Source organism: Notothenia rossii, assembly GCF_949606895.1.
Source record: "Notothenia rossii genome assembly, chromosome: 5".
NCBI classification, from domain to species: Eukaryota; Metazoa; Chordata; class Actinopteri; order Perciformes; family Nototheniidae; genus Notothenia; species Notothenia rossii.
Window position 1 is genome coordinate 32,766,627 of NC_136903.1, and position 23,552 is coordinate 32,790,178.

At 41.9% G+C, this 23,552-nt stretch overlaps 1 protein-coding gene across 4 annotated transcripts in view; it reads left to right on the plus strand.

Moving 5' to 3' along the window:
• The window catches only part of hipk3a (homeodomain interacting protein kinase 3a), a 70,215-nt gene that overhangs the window by 15,286 nt on the left and 31,377 nt on the right, over positions 1 to 23,552 (plus strand). For all 4 annotated transcript variants that reach the window (XM_079682039.1, XM_079682040.1, XM_079682038.1 and 1 more), the window contains exon 5: positions 11,104 to 11,227. In XM_079682039.1, coding sequence (XP_079538165.1) covers positions 11,104 to 11,227 — 124 coding nt within the window. The remainder of the gene's footprint in view (positions 1 to 11,103; positions 11,228 to 23,552) is intronic.

A 23,552-nucleotide genomic window follows, 5' to 3' on the forward strand; every position in this document is an offset into this window, starting at 1 on the left:
TATATAATGTATACATTTTTTACCAATGTTGTTCAGCTACCTGATTATGGAAAAATAAATGATTATGGCAAAACTTAACTTAACTTAAATAATAATCACTATTATGGGTCCATAAAACATTTATTCAGCACTTTTGAATGCATACAGTACATTAATTCCAAGTCAAGTCCATTTTCTTTTCTCTGTAGGATAACTACAACAAAGTGCATTCAGAACAAAGCCAAGGTGCTTTAAAACTACATAAACATCTAGGCCAGTAGGCCTACAACAAAATAGTGTAAATAAAGACTGTAACAGCCAGGCCTTCAACAACAACAAATGCACCTATAAGTGCATGCATACAAATGTGCAAACTGGATAAATCCACATGAATGTAACTATTTACAAATGAAATTACAATTGAATTTCAAGAATCTGTAAATAAGGCTGTCTGTCCTCATAAGCAAAGTAGTAAACATTGTATAAAGATACATAAAGTGAAAACTGGATACAAAATCCACAATCAATTACAAATTAAATTACAATTTCAAGAATCTGCAAATAAGGTGGTCTGTCCTCATGGGCAATGTAAACAACATTGCATCATTTAGATAACGAAAGTATAATATATTGAACACTGTGCTGCTGTCATTTCCCACTAATGATAACCTGAGATGGTGAATTATAACTCACAATGAAAATTGTTCAGGAAAGTGGGTATAGAGTAGACATGTAGAACTAGATAAGCTTATGATAAGCCAGCCTTGTCTACTTATTAAGGAAAAGTGGGAGGTTCTTTTTAATGAACATTAGCTTCTCTGCTTTATCAGCCATAAGTCTGTTCCTCTTCTCATCAAGCACATGAGAGGCAGCGCTGAACAGTCTCTCGCTGTCAGTGCTTGTGATTTGATCTTACTCCGCATATTTGTCCGGGTGTTTTGATTTCAAGTGGTGGAGTAATCCCGAAGTGGTGAAAGTCTTTGCAGTTACACCCCCTCGAGAAATGTCAGCTGAACACGTTTTACAAATCGCAATCCGCGCCTCTTTCTCTGATATTTTTAAATATCTCCAAGCGGCAGACATGTTGGCTGTGAGCCAGCCGCGAGCATGGTCGCGCGCCGTGCTTGTCGCCGCGTTTTGATTACGTCATCACAACAACACGTTAGCTTACCAACGTAACCCTGTTCTCTGACATTCAGTGATATTTTTCCGAAAGCCAAAAGGGCCTTTTTAACCATTTTCGGCCGATAATTTTTGGCGGCCGAATATTCGTTGCATCCCTAACTATTATTATTATTATTGTTATTACATTATATTATTATTGTTGCTGATGGTTGTGGTAGAGGAGCTGTATATCTTGCACTAAAATCTGTATCATGGTCAGTAGCGTCTGGAGCACCAACGCAACCCTGTGATCCGCCATTGTTGTTCGCGAAACGCATCAGCAATGACACGGGAGAGGCGGGGATATGGCGTCATCGTTTTCAGGGAATGATCGTATAGGGCAGGGCTATTCAACTACACATTCAGTTGGGCCAGATTTTATAACTACAAAATTCAGCTGGGCCAGACATTCAAACAAACACATATTACTGCGATGAAAAACATGCAATTTTTATTCATTGTTCATCTAACAAAGGTAGGTCAAAAAGTGCATAAAAACACAACAAATTAGCATTAATTTAACAGAATCTGAAAAAAAAGTGCACAGTTGTAGCATTACATTTGTTTGCTTTAGAATTCAAATATTCAGGTTATGTTTTTTGAACCAGGCACATCACAAAGTTTATTTACTGAATATAATAATACCAGTCTTAATACATTTCCTGACATACAAAAAAAACAGCTAAAGAGCTCCAATGCAACACAAAGAGGTAGTACTGTAGCAATACTATTTTTTCACTTTTCAAGTAATAACAAAAAAATCATACGTTTTGGTCACATTTGACCCAGACACATTACAAAGTGCATTTAAATGAATACAGAAAGAACTGTCAAGTTACCCCAGTGTGCGAAAAAGTACACGTCCCACCGTCCGGGACGTGTTATTTACAATATCGGACAAGTAGATCTTTCAATTGACTTGTCCGGCGGACAAGTGACGTTTTTCGCCCGGATTTATTGTTATATTATTGATAGATTCAGTTTACAAAAGGCAGAACTCATTCGCAAATTGGACGTGTCCGCCATTGTTCGTTTAGAAATGTTAGTTTCGGTTCTGTTTGTCGATTCCTAATGAAATGCATCTCGCCGCTTTCTGTGCAGGGGCGGGGCGGGAAGTGTAGCACAGTGGCAGGGTTGGGAAGCAAAACTCGGTTCCGAGTAGGAACAAATAACAATTGTCCGTTCCCGGGATTGATAAGAGTTGTGAGGACAGGAGGCGAAGCCGAGCCCCGCGGACCGCAGCTCCCTCTCTCTGCTCCGGATCAGCTGATCGCTGCATGGTGCAGCTCAGCGTCTCTCTCTCTCTCTCTCTCTCTCTCTCTCTCTCTCTCTCTCTCTCTTTCTACACACAGCGGATTCACTGCCCGTTTAACAGCCTCATCTTTGTCAAACTTTCTTATGTTCTTTCTCTAACACGTAATGAAGGTTATTAGGACTTTTAGCTCCTTTGTTGTTAATATTGACCGCCATTTCCTTTATGAAGTGAAGCAGCCTCCCTGTGTCCTCGCGCTGTAATCATATCCCCGGACCCCCATACTCGGAGGAGCACAGGGATGTCAGTATTGTTTATAAGGCAGGGTATAGAAATTATTGAAATTAAAATACTATCTATTTACTTTTACAAACAGTGAACAGCTGGGCAGCTGCAGCATGTGTATTGCAGGACATGTGTAAGCGTCTTTGAGTTTTAGAAAAGCGCTAGGCCTATAGGCTATAAATATAATGTATTATTATTATTATTATTAGGCTTATGTGTTGGACATGTGTGGTTGGACTCTGTCTCACAGGCAGGTTGCAGCATGTGTGTTGCAGGACATGTGTTGGACACACAGATTGTGTGGTTGGACTCTGTCTCACAGGCAGGTTGCAGTGTAACATCAGAGGAGACTGGGCCAATTGTACATTCTTAAACTGCACCACTTAGAACTAACAAAACAATGCAGAGATTATGTTTATATAATTGTATTCAATAACCGTAATAAATTTAACAGTATGAACTGATTTGTAAATAGGAATACAGATTTGACTTAATGTTTTCATAAATATATTTTTCTCCCAGTTTGTCATGGGACTTATTTTTACCCTCTCAAAGAACCGGAATCGAGAACCGAAAATAACTGGAATCGAAAAGCAGAACCGGAATCGTTAAAATCTAAACGATACCCAGCCCTATGTGTGATGCAGTAAAATCTTACCGCTCACTCACGTGAGCGATTTCGTAAAAACCGTGGGAAAATGTGAAATACGATGGCGAAGAAGAAGATTCCAGTGGCCCCAATTTGTGTCCATTCTGGACAAGTGAAAATGTATTCGGACAAGTAAATTGCCAAACTCACTTGTCCATGGACAAGTACTCTCTAAAAACTTTTTCTCACACTGTACCCTTCAGTGCACAAACCCATAACAAGGGATACGGGTAACTATATGAATGAATACTACACTACACGCCTGCTATAGTAAACTAGGTGCTTACTATCACCTCATTTGTGATTTGTCATCGCTGACTTTCTCAATGGGAGAAGGGACATTTTTTGTTTTGAACAAGAGCAGTGATTTTTGGCTCATAGGATGTCAATGCAATCCTAAGACATTGGTGAAAAGTGCTGTCAGTCAGTGAGCAGCGAGTGCTACTTTTGATTGAGTTCATGTGTGAAAAGCTTGATTCACATTTGTATGTTGTTCCAAACATACTGAGCACAAAGATCGCTACTTTCTGAACGTTAGGGAACTGCTGTTTTTTGACATCACTCCAAAACTTCGCTGGCCCGTTAGTGCGCTGCATGTCAATAAGTTCCAGTGTATATTTCCCCTTGTCGATGCTGGGGACCACTTCCTTTGCTCTGGTTGATACGTCCCCCTCTATTGCAACAGTGAAGGGGTCTCTGGCAAAGCCCATCACCTCTGTGGGCAGAGCAAGTCCATCCAATCGACCGGCAAAGTTCTCTTTCAACCTCGCAATGAAATCTGTCATCACATCCGTGATTTGTGCCGGAGATGTGATGTGTTTGGGGAGCGTCGGAAAATGCAGCATCCGAGCCGTGCTCAAGTCGGTCGCGAAAAGGTCCAGCTTGACTTGAATCTGCTCCACAAGATCAATGACCGTTTTGTCTCTGTTTACGCTTCAGAGTTGATATCATAGGACCACCGTTACTAGCACCAGTAGATGCACTTTCAAAAAACGTGCTGCGTTGTGGTTTGGTGGTTTCTATGCAACGCGGAGTGTTGCGTTCATGGTCTGCACTAGTGTAGGAATTTGGCTACGGGAGGCTGGGCCACTCGGGAGTTGGTTCTGGCCCGCGGGCCGCCAGTTGAATAGGCCTGGTATAGGGCATACAGTGTTTCCCCTAGGATGGAGTTATGAGGGTGTCCGCGGGTCTTAAAAAGTATTAAAAGTTGATAAATCAAGTTAGCGAAAATTAAGGCTATTAAAAAGTATTATACGACATTTTCCAAGATATTAAGAAGGTCCACAGCAACGACAACATGAAACACCCTTTAATTGACTGAAACGACATGTCGGGAAACCCCCTCAAGGCGGCCCCATGCATAGCGCGTCGTAAAATGCTGCTTCTTATTTTAAGTTTCGTTGCCTTGCTCCGCTCTGTGGGGGGGATCAAAGCTGTCCGGTCCGCGGCGTTTAAGTCCCGACTCTCCCGATTGCCATTCCGTGCCTCCCCTGACTGCACGTCGCACCGCTGCAGTGCAGACTCTCTGCACGGAGGAGCCGCGAAAGAGCAGCCGAGTCCGGGCGATGCTGCTCCTCCAAGGAAGAGACACACGTTCACTAAGCCAAACTATATCCGGTCACAGAGATCTGCTATTTTAAAGTAAAGTCAACACATATCGACCCTAAATATAGTCTATATTAAGAACGAGAAAAGTCTTAACATATATATCGTTTTTTGTAAACATATGATAAATGTGTGAGGGTGATGATGTCAGAGCATCGTCCTATGTGCCGGGCCAATTTAACCTCTGGGTATTTGTGAGGGAGCTCCTATATGGCATTACCCCGCTGAAGCTCACCAAAGTTTAATATATTTCATAGTTCAAAGTTTTGTCAATTGTTTTTTTTATTGGTCAAATACTGGTTACTAATGGTTTCTGAGGAGTTTTACTGGAATGAAAGAGCACAGAGTCTACAGAATCAAAAAAGCAGCATACTGCATTAAACCTGACCTTCACAGAGAGGTTGAAGTTCATGTGGAAAGGAGGCTTCAGTAGTCTGTCTGCACTCTGTTTAGTTGTGCTATCTTACAATCAATATACTAAATGTGAGGTAAAGTGTGTCGCCAATGTAACCGGTTAGAACTCAAAGTGGCGATGAGGTCTTAAAATGTATAGAAAGGGTCTTAAAAAAGGTCTTAAAAGGTATTAAATTTGAATTCAGGATTCCTGCATATACCCTGGTTATAGCAGCGGTGCTAAGGCACGTGGGCCAAGCATAATGTGAGCGCGGAGCGCGTGGAATCTTTTAGTTTGTGCACGTGCGAAGTGCGCCCCGCCAATTTGTTTCTATGTGTCTGCCAGTACAAGAAAGGCTCTTGAGGCCTAGTACCAGGGCCGGCTCTAGACAATTTGCTGCCCTAGGCGAGATTTTATATATAAAGAATAAATGAAAAATCTCTACAAAAGACAAATACACTTCAAAAACAGAAACTTATTGACATCGGTAACATACGTCAAAATGGCTTCAAATGTATTCAGTATGCCCCCCCTGGAAGATTTTTTTGAAAATGTTAAAGTAAAATGCTTGAATCTGGTGCACTTTGAGCAGAATTACTAGAGACCTGATCTAGGGGGTATAACTCTAAAACACCAATATGAAAAAGATCGGTTTACATTTTATTAATCAAATAAGTATGTGAACATAACCAATAACCTACCATAGCCAATAACAAATAAATGTAACTTAACGTAATTTTCGGACTATAAGGCGCACCTGAATATAAGCTGCAGCAGCGGCATACCACTCTCGGTTCCACTTTTACTTTTGCGCGCTACCTGTCTCACTCTTTTCCGGCCTCCAGCTTTTCCTGCTGGAACCCGCCGCTTAAAGGGGGGGGTCCGCGGACCGGCCACAGAGCCCATAGAGTTAAAGGTGGTGGCCGTTAGCTGTAAAAATCCATAGATTAGCCGCACCGTAATATAAGCCGCAGCGTAGAAAAATAGGGAAAAAGGCACGGCTTATAGTCAGAAAATTACGGTATTTTATTTTTGTTGTTCATTCATATCTTATTTGACCTGGTTAACATTTATTTATTTATGCATATTTTTGTATCTCTCCAACTTTAAACAATATTTTTGGTTTACTGTCCTATAGTATACATTTAAATGATTTCAAACCTGTTTTTATGTATCCTAATAATTATAAAGGAGTGCCTTGGAAATATGTGTTTACATAATTTGTGGTCAAACCGTTTGAGACCCACTGAGATAACTTAGACTAAAATTAACTATCTAAACACTCATGCCCCTTTCACACCAACGCGTTTTCAGCGCCGGATCAGAGTTATAGCCTGAAAAGTACAGTTTTTTCCTGTTCACACCGCAGCGGCGCCGCCTCTTAGCTCCGGAATCTGGTTCACTTCCAGCTCCAAAAAATTGTCGGTCTAGAAGCAAGAGCTTCGGAGCTATGAGGCGGCGTCGCTTACGTCTCTCTTACGTCGAGGCGTGCAGGAAACTAAACCCACCTCCCCTGAACATGGGTCGACTGAAGAGTCTCGTCATGCCTGCCTACAAGCAGTCGCGCTGAGCAAAGTGACTAGAAGGCAAACACACACTTATAAAAAAAAGCACACTTTATAAAGTCAGGCAACACTCACCAGGCTTTGTGTGATTCTGTGTATTTGTACCTTACTTTGACCATCCGTTCACTGTTATTGGTCATTGTGGAGAGCAGGCAGACGTTTTGTTTTTTATTATAGCAGCTATCGGATGGAATCCATACATTGGCTGCACAGGTTGAAAAGTATAAAGTTGGAGAAGTCGTTATTTAATTTAATCTGGCTTTGCTTTAAAAGCAACACGATCATCGACCCGACGCAGTCCCCCGTTGTTGTTGTTGTTGTTGTTGTTGTTGTTGTTGTGAGCGCCGTTGAGGAGCAAATCAGCGATGTAAACGGTGACGTCATGACGCAGCAGCGGCAGCACCATCCTGGCTCTGAGTGGTGTGAACAAAGCGGGAGCTGAACCAGAAAAGCTCTAGCTCAGAGCTAGAAAGGGAAAAGCGCTGGTGTGAAAGCCGCATCAGAGTCCTTTTACCTCGCTGAGCCTCTCAGTCTGACAGGAGAGCTCTCCTCCACCCTGGTTGTAGAAACATCTACTTCTTATATCCGTTAGCGGAGCTAGCACCAGATTCTAATAACAACAGCGCCGTTACTGGTGCGCCCTCTCTCTCTCTCCCTCGCTAGCTCTCTCGCTCCCACGCTCACACTTTGGCTGTGAGCAGCGGGCGCTTGATAAGCCAACATCCCCCACTTTCATCACTTACAGTGCCCATCGTATAGGGCGAATGAAAAGTGTAACCGGGTGAAAAGGGTGTTACATTTACTTAATTATGAATGTTGTTACATCAAGGCCGAAAATTAGGATGAGCGGCAACGGTCAAAATAGTTTTTTCCCAGAGCTACCAGCGCAGTGCCCCCCAGATCTGGAGCCCTGGGCGACCGCCTAAAATCGGCCCTGCCAGTACATACAGTGGCAATGTCTCAAGATTTAGCAAAAATACACCTTTATTGAACATAGAGTAACACAAATACTACAAATCCACATAACAAACAATCAAAAATGAAAAAGGGTCGCCAATTATTATTATTTTTAATAAAGGGGAAACACTGGCATACATGCGGAGCCGCAAGCGTTTCGTCCTCAGACCTACCCACTTTGGGAGCTTTAATCAAAGGGTATCCCGAATCCGAGTTTCCGTGTCGGACTCGTGTGGACGAACCGCCGATACGATAGAGAACGTTAGCGGATTCAACTGATATCGTCTCCGTATGGACGGGGCCTTAGTCACAGCTTGGCAAGATTGTTCTGTAAATATTTGATGCAGTCTAATACAAAGCTCTGTTTGGTATTGCATAACTGGACCTCTTACTCTTAAAAGGAGCAATAGGAAATGGCAATGTGTAATTTCCTCGTTTAGAAAGCCTGCGCTGTAACTGTGATGGACATCCGCATTGATGTGTTTGCACACATACATACATTCACACATAGAGAAGCACACACGTCAGTGACACACATACGCAACAACGAGCAGTGGCCCATTTATCACCCTGTAATACTGTTACATTATGGTCCTGAGCGTTTGGTTGTTGCCTGGCAACAGACCATTTCCCTGCGGTTGTCACAGCAGTGGTTACTATTTGCAGCTGCTGTGACCGGGCCTAATAACCCATTGTTTTTATACACCTCTAACACTACCGCTGCAAGATTACCAGTCCCACTTGATTTGCGTAAGTGGCAAAGTCCATTGGCGAAACAGATTTAGTTCTTTGTTGCATTATCGATGCATGCACGTCATGTGGGTTTAATGTTAAATTAATGAGCCCTCTATATCCTGTTGTTAAAGAGACCGTATTTATTTGCATGGGGACAGTTATGTGATAAGCTTATTTATTATATTTATTTATATAGCACATCTCAACACAAGTCAGCTCAATGTGCTTTACAAAACATTAAAAGCATCAGGATTATATTCAAGTACATTTAACAATAGTAAAAAGCCAAGAAAATACAATCTAAGAGGAGTTGAGGATATAAGGAGCTGTTTCAAAGAAAACAGAGGAGCGACATTTCGCCGACAACTGCGCCGAGCACTTGACTTTATGCAGGTAGCCAGACAGCGGGACATTGTACGAAAAGTCAGCACACTCAGCACGGATAGTGCGCGCAACATGATTGCAGCGCCCGGGCAGCTCCCGTTCGAGCATATGCCTTGAGTTGCACATAGCTCCAACGATCCATCAGTGTCTCTCCGCGCGCACACACACACACACACACACAGATATCTATATCTATATCTATATAGATATAGATATAGATATCTATATCTATATATATCTATATCTATAGATATATAGATATATAGATATCTATATAGATAGACCCGGCTAAAATAACTGGATGGCCTACCTGCTTGTCAGCCTTCCATCTGTGCACAAACTTATCTCGTTGCCTCATTGATGATGCGCGTTCGTGTGTGTTGGAGGAGGGACTCTGTAAGAAAGTCTGAAGGAAGAGGCCTATTTTTTCCAGTTGTGTATTTTCAAATTCTAGCGCACTCGAGCTGGTTTCTCCATTCTTACCTACCTTACCTTTAACTCTTTTTAGGGTGCAGCTATATGTTTTATTTATTTCAAAGTGGGCCTATTTTAATAATATTTTGTTTCCTTCAAATGTGCAGAGGACTCCCCAAGTGCTGCGTTTAATTTATCTTAAAGTAGGCCTGTGTATTATTTGTAATTCTCCTTATAGGAGTTCTTTGTTTCTTATTAGAGGTTAACAGTTTTATATAATGTAATAAATAGCCTAATAAATGCAAAACAACTGTAGTTTTTGTCTGATATAACAATCAATACAACTTTATTAGCTATCAAGCTATGAAATATGTTTTGCGGCTCCAGGCAAAAATATTTGGGAGAAAAAGGAGCGAAATGGCTCTTTTGGTCAAAAAGGTTGCAGACCCCTGACCCAGACAATGTCAATATGCTGTTGTTCTTGAACAAGAACACATAGACTTGTACTCTTGCATATTGAGTCTTGTATGTACATCACTGTATGTAGTTGTGTTGTGTAGTTAGTAACACATGTAGAGTTCTAGAAAAGACATGGTGTAAACACAAGTTGGAAGGGCGCACAATAAACCTGACGAGTTTGAATTTGAGTTGATTATGAGTTTATTTTCAATTGATAATTAGCTCACAATAAGTTCACTTTAGTTACTCACACAACTTGACACAAGTCCGGACTTATAAGTCCGGACCTGAACCTCTGGACTTGAGTCCGGACCTGAACCTGAATGTGAGTCCAGGTACACAGCACTCAACATATATCGTTTTTTGTAAACATATGACAAATGTGCGAAGGTGATTACGTCAGAGCATCGTCCTATATGCCGGGGCTTAGCCGGCCCAATTTGACCCCTGGGTATTTGCGAGGGAGCTCCTATATGGCATTACCCCGCTGAAGCTCACCAAAGTTTAATATGTTTCATAGTTCAAAGTGTTGGTCAAATACTGGTTTCTAATGGTTTCTGAGGAGTTTTACTGGAATGAAAGAGCACAGAGTCTACAGAAGCAAAAAAGCAGCATACTGCATTAAACCTGACCTTCACAGAGAGGTTGATGTTAATGTGGAGAGGAGGCTTCAGTAGTCTGTCTGTTTTATCTCTTGGGAAGAATGCCTAAATCAAATACTACTTTCTAGTGGTTTATTTTTCTAATAAACCTTGCATTGGGTTGGTCAAACAATTCATTCTCTTGTGCTTTGTTCTATCTGAATTATGATAAGGAGTTATCACAAGCTGTTTAGTTATGCTATCTTACAATAAATACTGTGTATAGTCAATGTGAGGTAAAGTGTGTTGCCAATGTAACCGGTTAGAACTCGAAGTTGCGATGAGGTCTTAAAATGTATGGAAAGGGTCTTAAAAAAGGTCTTAAAAGGTATTACATTTGACTTCAGGATTCCTGCATATACCCTGTAGTAGTTGTTTTGGATCCACAAGTCCCCCTACTATTGATTTTATGTGGTTTTACAGGGTTTGTACCATTTTGGTTTTCCAGGAACATTTTCTGCAGACCATCAGCTGTAGAGACCCTAGCCCCGACCCTCTTGTGATAACATAGACATGTTGTCCCCCCAAGGCTGTGACAGAGTGACTTACAAGTTTTTTTTTTTAACATTGTGACCATCTCCAAAAGAGTAACCTTCTCCCTCTCTCTTTTCTCTCTGCAGGGCTCCAGAGATTATTTTGGGCCTGCCATTTTGCGAGGCCATTGACATGTGGTCACTGGGCTGTGTGATTTCCGAGCTCTTTCTGGGCTGGCCCCTCTACCCTGGAGCGCTGGAGTACGACCAGGTAACGTTCTTCACACCACGCACGCATGCACTAGATACTGAATTGCACACAGGACTCGAGGAGAGATAAAAAGATATCCCTCTGAGAAAGAGGGATTAACAAAAGACCAAATAAACAGAAATATCCCTTTTTCAGAGACTACAGAACAGAAATATAACATTTACAATTCTTCAGCGTCTGCTTTTCCAGTTGCCAAAACTCAACAGTACGTTCATTATCCACTTAAACCCGTGTTTATTGTTGCTCCCTGATTTTTCTCTGGCTGTATGAGCGAAGGCCGACAAATACAGCATGAAATCCTGCTAATGCTGAGTGAATCAGGAAATTGTTCTTGGCCATGTGTTATGATATTCCCACAGTGTTGTACAGTCTGAACTACACAACTGGGACATTAGATGAAGTTCCCCTGTGAGGGAGAGGGAGCATGGGAAAAGGACCACACCACATTCACAGACCACTACAGGATTACCCTGTTTGACTGTACGCAACTCTGTGAAGACTAGGATTAAGCCCATCATGTTTACATGTGCTCAGTGCGTTAGTGCTAATTCAGACGCTTGGCATTAGAGTTGTGTTTTGTTTCGGTAGAAATGGTTCATATCGTCAGTTAGCTGAGTTTCTGACACATTAATAGGTTGTTTAATATTATGAAGCCCTGAGACACAGTTTTGTGAAGAAAAAGCCCTGCCGTCGGGGGCTATGGGGCTTAACAGGTTAACAAGGTTTATTAAAGGAATATAATAGAATCAGAGGGATGAAACCCTCTTTAGTGGTCACACGTCTTAGTACCAGAAGTCAAGTACTAGGAGCAGTGGGCAGCCATTGTACAGCGCCCGGGGAGCAATGGGAGTGAGGGGGGTGGGGTGGTGTCCGGTGCCTTGCTCAAGGGCACCACAGCAGGGCCCAGGAGGTGAACTGTGACCTCTCCAAGTAGCAGTCCACACTCCATATTTAGGTCTGGTCGGGGACTTGAACCGGCGACCCTACAGCTCACAGTCCAAGCCCCTACTTACTGAGCCACTGTCGGATATACATGTATCGGTTATTGGAGGGTTTTTTCATCATCCATATAACACAGAAGAAACTTCACATTATACAATCCTTTAGTTGTGGTATTATGTTACCAAACATTGTCGACAAAAATTGAATAAGCAAGGCAAGTTTATTTATATAGCATCTTTCAACACAAGGCAATTCAAAGTGCTTTACAAAAAAATATAACAGAAAATGCATTTACATAAAGTGCAGCGGGATCACATCATAACGTGATTAAAAACTGTCGTAAAAAAACGATCAGAATAATATAAAAATAAAATAAGCTAAAATAGACTATGATATAGAATACAATTGAACAAAAATGACAGTGTAGTGTAAAATATGAATAGATTTATTTAAAAGCAGCAGCAAAAATATCAGCCTGGATTTAAAGAGATGAGGGTTGCAGTGGACCTCTAACTCTTGGGGTTAATATGCATCAGTGGGCTTTACTGGCAAGAAAGCTATATAGTAGATCACACTTTTTAGTAGCAGCTGCCTTAAAGGTCACATGTCATGGCCATTTCCACTGATCATAATTCCATTGTTGAGGTATACTAAAATAGAAAAATACTGTGCAATTTTCCAAACTCACATTGGTTTCGCATACAGCATCTCTGTAAAGTATGTGTATTCAGCAGTATTCACTTTCTCCACTAAACGGCTCGCTGCAGCTCCTCCCCCCCGTCCTCCGTGATTTCCTTGTTTAGCGATACACAGCCAAACTCAACCTGAACACACACAAAATAACAGCCGAAATAAAAACAATAAGTGTGGCTTGATATTGAGTAAGAAAAAGGTTTATAGGTTGATAAACGCTGTGAGAATGGGTCTGCAGAGAGAATTTCGCGCGATCCCAACTGTCTGTTATCAGCCTGCAGCCAGGGAGAAGAAATCAGCAGGGCTGCATACACTGAGTGTGTGTGTGACGTGGATTGGTCAATTTGGACCAATCAGCGGGGGCTTAACGTAACGGCTCCGCGGACGTAACGTAACGGCTCCACGGATTGGCCCATTTAGTTCCGGGTACGTGCTTTCGTAAGCACGTACCCGGAAGAATAAAATGGATGATGACGTCATGATGACGTTTCACCAACGAGGCGTTTTGGGGAGGTATTTTCTGTTTTAGAGTTTTACTCGCTACAGGGTGTACTTTGAGGGTTTTGACTCTGCACACCGTTTACATGCAGAAAAACCTTCATAACAAACAAGGGGACGGGTGATAACCGGAAAAGCATGACATGTGACCTTTAAGGAGACTCCAGTGGAGCACTGACAGCTCTGTTGTATCACTACACACACACACACACACACACAAACACACACACACACACACACACACACACACACACACACACACACCCCCATACCCCGGTGAATATTGAGCCCCCAAAAGTATGCTGTGCTATGCCAAGGCTCACTGCAGTTCCACTCTACACAGCAAAATGTATTTATAAGCATAAGCCTGATAGACAAGTTCACACACACACACAAGTGATCGGTGCACCATCAGCAGGTTCTGGCCGGTCAGTGTGTTTGTTCTGGGCCGTAGACATGTGTGCGTGCTCTCATACACACACATAAACACACATACCGTCTGTAAAGCGGATCACTGAATTTCCATGGAATTTTGTAAAGGATATCAAGACAAGGCGGGCAAACTAAAATATTTCTTGGGAACCGACTGGGCTCTGGTTACAGACAGAGGGTGAAAAGAGGTGTTGAAGTACAGGCAGTATGAGAAAAAAGACGTTTTTGAACATTAAAGTATGTAAACATGTCACAGTAGAGGCACAAAATACAAAAATGAAACTCAAACTAAGCATAATTGGGCCCCTTCAAATTCAGTAAGGCAATCAAGCTTGGTATTGAAAAGGGCACGTAGTTAAATATCAGTGCACATTTTGGAAAGCACAATCAAAACATGTAATTAATCTGTGTCCAGTGAGAAACGAAAAAATTGTGAGGGAGATGTTCACTGATCCTAAACAACCCTGTAGTCGTCTCACTATTTAATATATATTCAGGGTGTCCGCGGGGTCTTAAAAAGTATTAAAAGTTGATAAATCAATTTAGCGAAAATTAAGGCTATTAAAAAGTATTAAACGGCATTTTCCAAGGTATTAAGAAGGTTCACAGCAACGACAACATGAAATACCCTTTCATTTACTGAAACGACATGTCGGGAAACCCCACTAGGCGGCCCCATGCATAGCGCGCCGTAAAATGCTGCTTATCATTTTAAGTTTCGTTGCCTTGCTCCGCTCTGTGTGTGGGGTGGGGGGGGGGCTAAACGACTACGGTAACGGGTCCCAAGGTGGGTAGACCGGCATACGTAACGCTCTCGGGGTCCAACGGCTCCGTGTGTGCCCTATATGATCATTTTCTGATAACGATGAAATAGCCCGCCTCCCTCTCCCCACGTCTCCTGCTGCTGCTGGGCTGTCAGAAGAGGGGGAGGAAAAGAGAGGCAGTCACCGTTTATTAAATATTATTATATTATTATACAGAGAACAGAGTCGTTATCAATTTGTTTTACAGCTCAATAAATAACAAAGAAGACCTCTGACTGGCACTTTTCTAATTTTGTACGGAAGATTTAAACTTTAACAGACATGTTGACCGGCGGAACATTTTTTTTACGGAAACTGCCGCACGGTCCCCTCGTTCCTTTGAAGAGGCGGAGAGGTGGGTGTTTTTCATCTGCTGGTGGACTACCTGAGAGATACAGCAGGAGAACACGCCATCCACCGCGGAGAATAAACAGAAGGGCAACCATGCTTCGGGGTCTTCTTCGCTGCTTTTGGTGTATTTTGTGGCGGCAGCAGCGCCACTTACAGGCCTGACATATGTACTACATCGTTTCCAGCATTTCCAGCGGTCTAGTGTGAACGGACACGTTAATGAATCGAATGCGTGTGAACGGAAGCCTTTTTTGCGCTTGCGTATGCGTTTTACCGTATGCGTCCTTCTTGGGGCCGGGGTCTAAGCCAAACTATATCCGGTCACAGAGATCTGCTATTTTAAAGTAAAGTCAACACATATAGACCCTAAATATAGTCTATATTAAGAACGAGAAAAGTCTTAACATATATATCCTTTTTTGTAAACATATGACAAATGTGTGAGGGTGATGACGTCAGAGCATCGTCCTATGTGTCAGGGCTTAGCCCCGGACAGCCCCAGCCCAATTTAACCCCTGGGTATTTGTGAGGGAGCTCCTATATGGCATTACCCCGCTGAAGCTCACCAAAGTTTAACATATTTCATAGTTCAAAGTTTTGTCAATTGTTTTGTTTATTGGTCAAATACTGGTTTCCAATGGTTTCTGAGGAGTTTTATTGGAATGAAAGAGCACAGAGTCTACAGAAGCAAAAAAGCAGCATACTGCATTAAACCTGACCTTCACAGAGAGGTTGAAGTTCATGTGGAAAGGAAGCTTCAGTAGTCTGTCTGCACTCTGTTTAGTTTTGCTATCTTACAATCAATATAGTAAATGTGAGGTAAAGTGTGTTGCCAATGTAACCGGTTAGAACTCAAAGTTGCGATGAGGTCTTAAAATGTATGGAAAGGGTCTTAAAAAAGGTCTTAAAAGGTATTAAATTTGACTCTGGATTCCTGCATATACCCTGATATTGTTGGCTGCCTCATCTTCCAATGCAGGATAACAGCATGGCAGGCTATAAACTTAGTCATGTCCCAAAATGACCTTACCACAAAACTAATGTTGATGTAAGGGTGATGGAAACACAGGGCCGAACAGCACAAAGAAAAGCGGCGTGGTTTGTGTCTGTTGGCTGCTCCGATGCTCCGCTGCTGACTGTTAATAAAGCCGGCTGAACTACTTTTGAAACAGAAGCTAGGATAAAACTACATTGCGGATTATTTTAACTTGAGTGTTCGATTGACAGCGCTGTCAGCAGGAGAGAGGCCCTGTGCACCGCCAGGATTTTTTATTTACAGTACTGATGCCAGAAATGATGAACAAAAGCATTAAAAAGCACATCTTGCACGTACAACATAACCCTAATGTCGACTGACATCGTTTAATTTCATTTCAAACCTTTATTTATCCAGGTATATCCCATTGAGATCATTGGTCTCTTTTTCAAGGGAGACCTGCTCAAGTAGGTTCCACATGAAACATAAAAACATAAACAGAACAACAAAAAGGACATCATACAGCATCATTACAGGGATTACAATTTACATAACTATCCACATGAACAGGTACCAACAGCTTCCGATTGAGTAGCATCCAACCAAGCTTTAAAAACATTTAGTGGCACCAGATTGCTCAGTTTCCATTTCAATTGCAGACTATTCCAAGACAGTGGAGCTGCGCATCTAAATGCTATCTTCCCTAAGACAGTCCTAGCAGTTGGCACATTTAATAAAACTACAGCATGCGATCTCAGGCAGTAGCCACTTACAATTCGCTGTGAGATCAGGGAGCAGATATAAGATGGAAGTTTCCCTAGCATTGCTTTGTATATAAAAATGTACCAGTGACTGAACCTCCGTACAGTTAGCGAAGGCAAACCAGCCCTTGCATACAGGGTACAGTGATGGGTTAATGCTTTACAGTTTGTCACAAATCTCAGTGCACTGTGATACGCAGCATCTAACTTGACCAGGCAATTGGCAGGTGCATTCATATAAATCAAATCACCATAGTCCAGCACAGGTAAAAAGGTCACAGCCTTTTCCTGGCCTCAAGCGAGAAACAGGACTTGTTCCTGTAGAAGAAACCTAGCCTAACCCTCAGTTTTTTAAGCAGGTTATTGACATGACGTACAAAAGTGACAATCATCAAGCCAGATACCAAGGTATTTGTAAAAGGTAACCACTTCAAGTTTTATTCCTTGCGTAGTTGCAATATTTACAACAGGCTCTGGTGTCTTTTTAGCTTTTGAAAAGAGCATTACCTTGGTTTTTATCACAATTAAAAGAAGCTTTAGTTCAGAGAGCTGAGTCTGAATAATGTAGTGATTGTAGTTAAGTATATCACCTATCCGTCACAAGTTTACATAGGGAAATTGAAGATGAGTACTTTGAGTGTAGGTTTAATCAAGTTCTGTCATAAGACATAATGGGAATATATGAAATGGGACATCTTGATGAGCTAGCTGAAGCTTTAGAATAGGAGACCACACATTAGAAAAAATCTTCTACAATATATTTTTACTAGAATCAGGGGGTTTTGAAGAAAGCCCAATTCGGCTGCTTATTTTTGCCATCTGGTTCTTCCGTTTATGACCCATCCTTCATGACAATCACATTTTTGCAGCCTAACATTGTTAGTCGTCAGATGTCAGTCGCAACGTGGAAGTGAGTGCACACATGCAATCGAGTGCTGCCTCAAAACCTGACAGAAATCGAAAATTAAACATAACAAAAGAGCAACACTGAAAAGGGGCTTTAAAAATGGCACCCAAGAAAAGTGCAAACCTCCCTGACGAGGTGTAGGAGATTAAGAAATCTCTCGACTTATTGTCAGCCGTAATCAACTCAGTCGCCGCCCAGCAAAAGAAAATCATGGAGCTGAACATTTGAAATGGACAAAAATATCACTTTTCTGGAGAATTGAGTGGCCGACCTCGAACAGTACACCAGGATGAACGATCTGATTATCAGCGGTCTGAAGACCAGACACCGGAGCTATGCCAGGGCGGCAGCGGCCTCAGAGGACACCGCAGCAGGGAGAGGGGGAGCCGACGCTCCGGAGGTGGACCGTGAGTCGCTAGAGCAACAGGTGCTTTGCTTTTTGGACAGCAAGGGCATATCTGTTGACAGCGGAGATATTGAGGCCTTTCATGCCCTGCGGAGCAAGAACACAACAGCCACACCAGCAATAATAATCCGGTTCATCAACAGGAAAAATAAATATGCACTCCTCAGACAAGGAAGGAAACTAAAAGGGACCAATTTTTACATTAACGAACACCTTACGAAGAGGAATGCGGACATCGCAAGAGCCGCGTTCACACCGCAGTACCAACTCCGGGGACTTCCGGCCGGGGACTCCGGGTGGCAGTATACGCCGGGAAGTTGTTTGCGGTCTGCCAGTAAACCCAAAGCAGAAGAAGAAGAAGTGACGACATCGGCTTCATTTGCCTAATCCTCCCTCAGGGACTTATTCCGGTGTGAACGCGATTTGTACTTAGTTCATGAGAACTAGAGAGTTCTCATGAACCTTTGTGGGAAAAGTACCGCGGTGTGAACGCGCCTAATGAGAGCACGTATACTAAAGAAACAAACAAGATTCAAGCAACATGGTTGACAAATTGTAAAAAATGTATCAAAACTAAATGGATCAACAGCAGAGATGGCGAAAGTGCTCATTATCCGGGACATCACCGAGCTGGATCAGTTTGAGGAATGAAACATCAAAATCAACATAAGGTAACTGAATAGCTACACACTGAAATGAACACACTAAGAACACCAATGATAAGCTTGGACAAAAACCACTCACCTGCTGAATATGAAAAACTGGACTTGAAATGTTTAAAGTAGGGCTGTCAAGTTAACGCCTTAATAACAATAAAAAAAATTAACGCCCCTAATTATTTTAACGCGATTAACGCATGTGTATTTTTTGTCCTCTGCTGCCCCGTAGTTTCAGAGCGCATCGAGTTTAAAATGCCATCTACAAGCTGATGCTGACAGCCATCCTGCTTGCGGCAGACCACACTTCCACGCTCACGGCAGGCATCGACTGGCCATCGGGAGGACCGGGAGGGGGTGTGTGTGTGGCGCGAGAGAGAGACCTTACGTTTATTGTTGTTGTTGTTAGCATATGGTGCTAGCTAGCTGCGCTAACGGATATAAGGAGCTGTTTAAATGAAAACAGAGGAGTGACATTTCGCCGACAACTGCGCCGAGCACTTAACTTTATGCAGGTAGCCAGACAGCGGGACATTGTACGAAAGGTCAGCACACTCAGCACGGATAGTGCGCGCAACATGATTGCAGCATCCAGGCAGCTCCCGTTCGAGCATATGCCTTGAGTTGCACATAGCTCCAACGATCCATCACACACACACACACACACACACACACACACACACACACACACACACACACACGCACACGCACACACTTTGTATTGTATTATTGTATGAGAGAGGTTCCAGATTGAATTGAGGCGAATATTTGTAATGTTCAGAGGTTGTTGTGTTTAATATTCATGAGAATATTTGTCATTGTTCAAATGATAATAAACATTTTGCATAAAGCATATTTGTCCACTCATATGTTGATTAAGAGTATTAAAAACTTGAAAAATATCCCTCTAAGGTACATTTAGAACAGATACAAATTTTGCGATTAATCGCGATTAACTACGGACAATCATGCGATTAATCGTGATTAAATATTTCGACTGACAGCCCTAGTTTAAAGTACACGGAACATAAATCACAAGACATTGAAAAGGATATTGACCCTGAAAATAATTTCTACAATAACATCCATAACCAATGTGAATACTACACAGAAGATCAACTCAAAAGAAAGGGAATAATGGATGGATCAATATTACATTTTAAAAGCCTCATTTCAAATGTATCAAAGATCAAACACTGTTTAAGGCAACTGGAGAAACAAGTTACAGGCCTAGCAATATCAGAGACCTGGCTTAGTGAGGATACAAGCTGACATGGTTGAAATCGAGGGATGCAAAATGTTTTTTACTAATAGAACTAATTCTAAAGGTGGGGGGTGCTGCACTTTATATTAACAAAAGTTACAAAAGTAGATCTGTCAGTAATATGTATTTTGCTATAGACAACATTATGGAATGCATAACAGTAGAAATTGAAATGAAAAAATCTAAAAACCTTCTGATAATCTGCGTGTATAGAAAACCAGAGTCATGTATTGACATATTTGAGAAAAAGCTAGCTGAACTTTATAACTACACAAGCAGCAAGAAAATGCTCTTTGTATGTGGAAATCTTAACATTGATTTGCTGAACCCACAAGAACACAATGCAACTACAGAATGTATCAATTCTATGTATAGCAACAGTTTATATCCTGCAATCACACGACCAACCAGAATAATATCACACAGTGCTACACTCATTGCCAACATACTTACAAATGTTATGGATAGGAAAGTAATAAGTGGAATATTAATAAATTACACAAGTGATCACCTGCCAGTCTTTGCAACAATACAGAACTGTACTAGGATTAAAAAAAGACACCAGAACAGTCACAATTAGAAGACACAAAACACCTATAAATGCTTTTTTAAGGTCCAGAAATATCCCTATTGCATATTCTTTCTTTTCTATTGCCTTAGTAATGTGATCCATAAATTCTATAACTGCAAATTATGTGGTTCTGTTTGCTATATATATAATAACAATAACTGTTTGCTATATATATAATAACAATAATAGGTAGGCTCAGCAGTAGACACACCTTAGTGCAAAGTGAAGTGTCCCTTCCTTCCCTAATAACAGTGGCATATATATATAATCACAATAATACAAAATTAACTGTCCCAGGTGTAGGCAATTTGGGGTAAAGTGTCTTGCCCAGGGACACAACGACATGCTGACTGCAGTGGGGTTTGAACCTGTGCTCCCCTGATCCGAACACCAACGCACTCACCCACTGCGCCACACATCTCCCAACAAGTCATTGTACAGTTTATCAACAACGACAAGTTTTTTTTTCTTTTTTTAATTGAAGGCCTGTTGGATTTAATCAGCTCGCTTAGCACTGCCAGAAGCCCAGCCTGAAAGGTATTTTGTTGCTCCACCTGGTGCGCCGACACCTCCACCTGGCGCGCAGCCCGGCACGCCGCCGAGTCAGCATGGCGCAGCATCACCATGAGCAGCTGGTCGTCCGATTCCTGGGCCTTGTGTGAATGCAGCAGCTGTTCGTCGTTCATCTCCTTGGCACGCAGGTCCTCATTCTCCTTTCTGACCATGACACGGCGGTCCTCCATCGCCATGATGGTGTCAAGGAAGCTGTCATCCCGTGCCCGCTTTCCTAAGAGGAGAAATAAGCAAGATACAAGATCAATTTAATCGCCTAGTAGGTTGTCAACAGAGACAACATTGGACATGGTGCATGCATCCCCCCCAACCCCGGAGCAGAGCAACAAAACTGAAATTAAGAAGCAGTTTCGGCATGCTATGCATGGGGCCCCCTTGAGGGGGTCTCCCGACATGTCGTTGCAGTAAATTATAGGGTGTTTCATGTTGTCGTTGCTGTGGACCTTCTTAATCTTTTATTATGTTTCTCTTTTTTTTGTTAATTGTGACGTTTATTCTGGTTTGTTTTATGTTTGTATCTTTTACTTTAAATGTATTTATTTATTTAATGTTTTGTGAGCTGAGCTGTGTGATTTTATATTTTATGTATCTCTCTGTACAGCACTTTGGCGCAGAGTGCAGCAGTGCTGCGCAGAGTGCAGCAGCCTGCGCTGCTGGCTTCCTCCAAGTTTACAGTAAAACAAACTGGTGTGACCAATTGCCATTTACAATTATTAATACTATTACTATTATTAGCATTAGTCTATATTTTGGTTGAAACTAAGCCAGAAAAAAACCAAAACATAAATAATAATACAAAAATATATAAATAAAATCGAATTTTAAAAATAATTTTCGATTATGGAGACTGTAACGAATATTCGAATAATCGCTTGCATCCCTAGTAAACGGCGCCCCTGTATACACACACACATTCAATACATGCATACAGTATGATGGCTTGAACTAGTGGGAGAAATGGCAATGTTTGTCTGTAACCAATGCCTTGAACCTCAGCAAAAATGGCGTTAGAAAGTCAAGGTAAACTTGCGGTTAACTTGCGGTCTGCAATGCGTGTCACGCTCACGCACACAAGTAAATATATATGCACGTTCATTCTCACAACGCGTCAGACACAAGAAAATATACATTAACCTGTTAAGCCCCAAGGTCCCCGCCGACGGGTACCTTATTTTTTTTTTCACGACACTGTGTCTCAGGGGATCTTAATATTTAAGAACCTATTAATGTGTTATACCAGATTAACAGGAATAATCTCAGCTAACTGACGATACAAACCATTTTTACCAAAACAAAACACAAGTCTCATAAGAAGCATCTAAATGACCCCTGAGCGAAAAATGCTAACCTATTACTGCACCGATAATCACTCCTAGCTCCCTTATTACTTATCCTAGGTGCACATCCAACACATCGTTTATGATCGCAAGGAGACACAAAATCTAACGTTGCCCACCTCAACACTGAAATATACAAACTCGCGACGTCATCAACAAAAACGTACATCAAAACAAGTGGCGCTAGGTAGCCCACAACGCTAACATGGCTTACCTTCGTCTTTGTCTGGTCTAAACTGGTCTTCAATGGCATTAAAACGATAAAAACAATGCTGTAGTTAATCCATAGGTTAATATCCAATGTGACTGCGTCCCCTTTGAAATGTTCTGATAATCCATAAGCAATAAAACAGCTTTTCCGTTGCTTGATATCAGAGCAGCGATATTTCTCCCCTCTGCTGCAAGCTAGCATGCGCAAAGACGCCACCTTTTTTTTTTAACATGAGAGTGTGTGCGGGGCGATTTCCCTTGGATTCTATTGGCTCTAACGGTCAGAAAGAGATGTCAAAATCGAACAAGGGGGGCCAGATATATGGAAAATCCACCAGATGGCCCCAGAAGAGGTTTTTTTTTGCTAAATCTGTCTAAAAAGGTCAAATATCAATTGTTTTGCATCAATCTTGATTAGGGATGGGTACCGAGAACCGGTAGTAAGTCAATACCGGTACCTGATTGGACGGTATCGGTATACTGTTAAGCCGCTGGACAAACGGTGCTGCTATCGGTATATCTGTTACGTCTACTTCCTTAGTTTAACTTTAAACCATTCTGGTTGGTTGGGAACCTTCATCCCGTGTGATGTATCCGGTTTGAGACCCCTCTGATTGGCCACTGTAAATGCCACTCCTCATCTCTCTCAACAGCACTCTTATTATTGTTGTGAGACTCCCGCAGGCATGACGGACAGAGCGAAGCGATCGAAGGTCTGGATGCACTTTAAAAATGTTTTAGTGGCAATAGTGCAAGGTGCAATCTATGTACTCAATTAGTTGCTTGTAAAGTGGGTAACACAATCAACTTAATGAAGCATTTGCAAACGAGACACTCATTGAATCTTAAACGGTGCTAGCGATACTGCTAGTAATAATAGTGCTAGCGGGCTTCAGCCGCGCCGTGTGTAAATCTGACTTGAGCAAAGGCTCGCAGGCAGGTTAG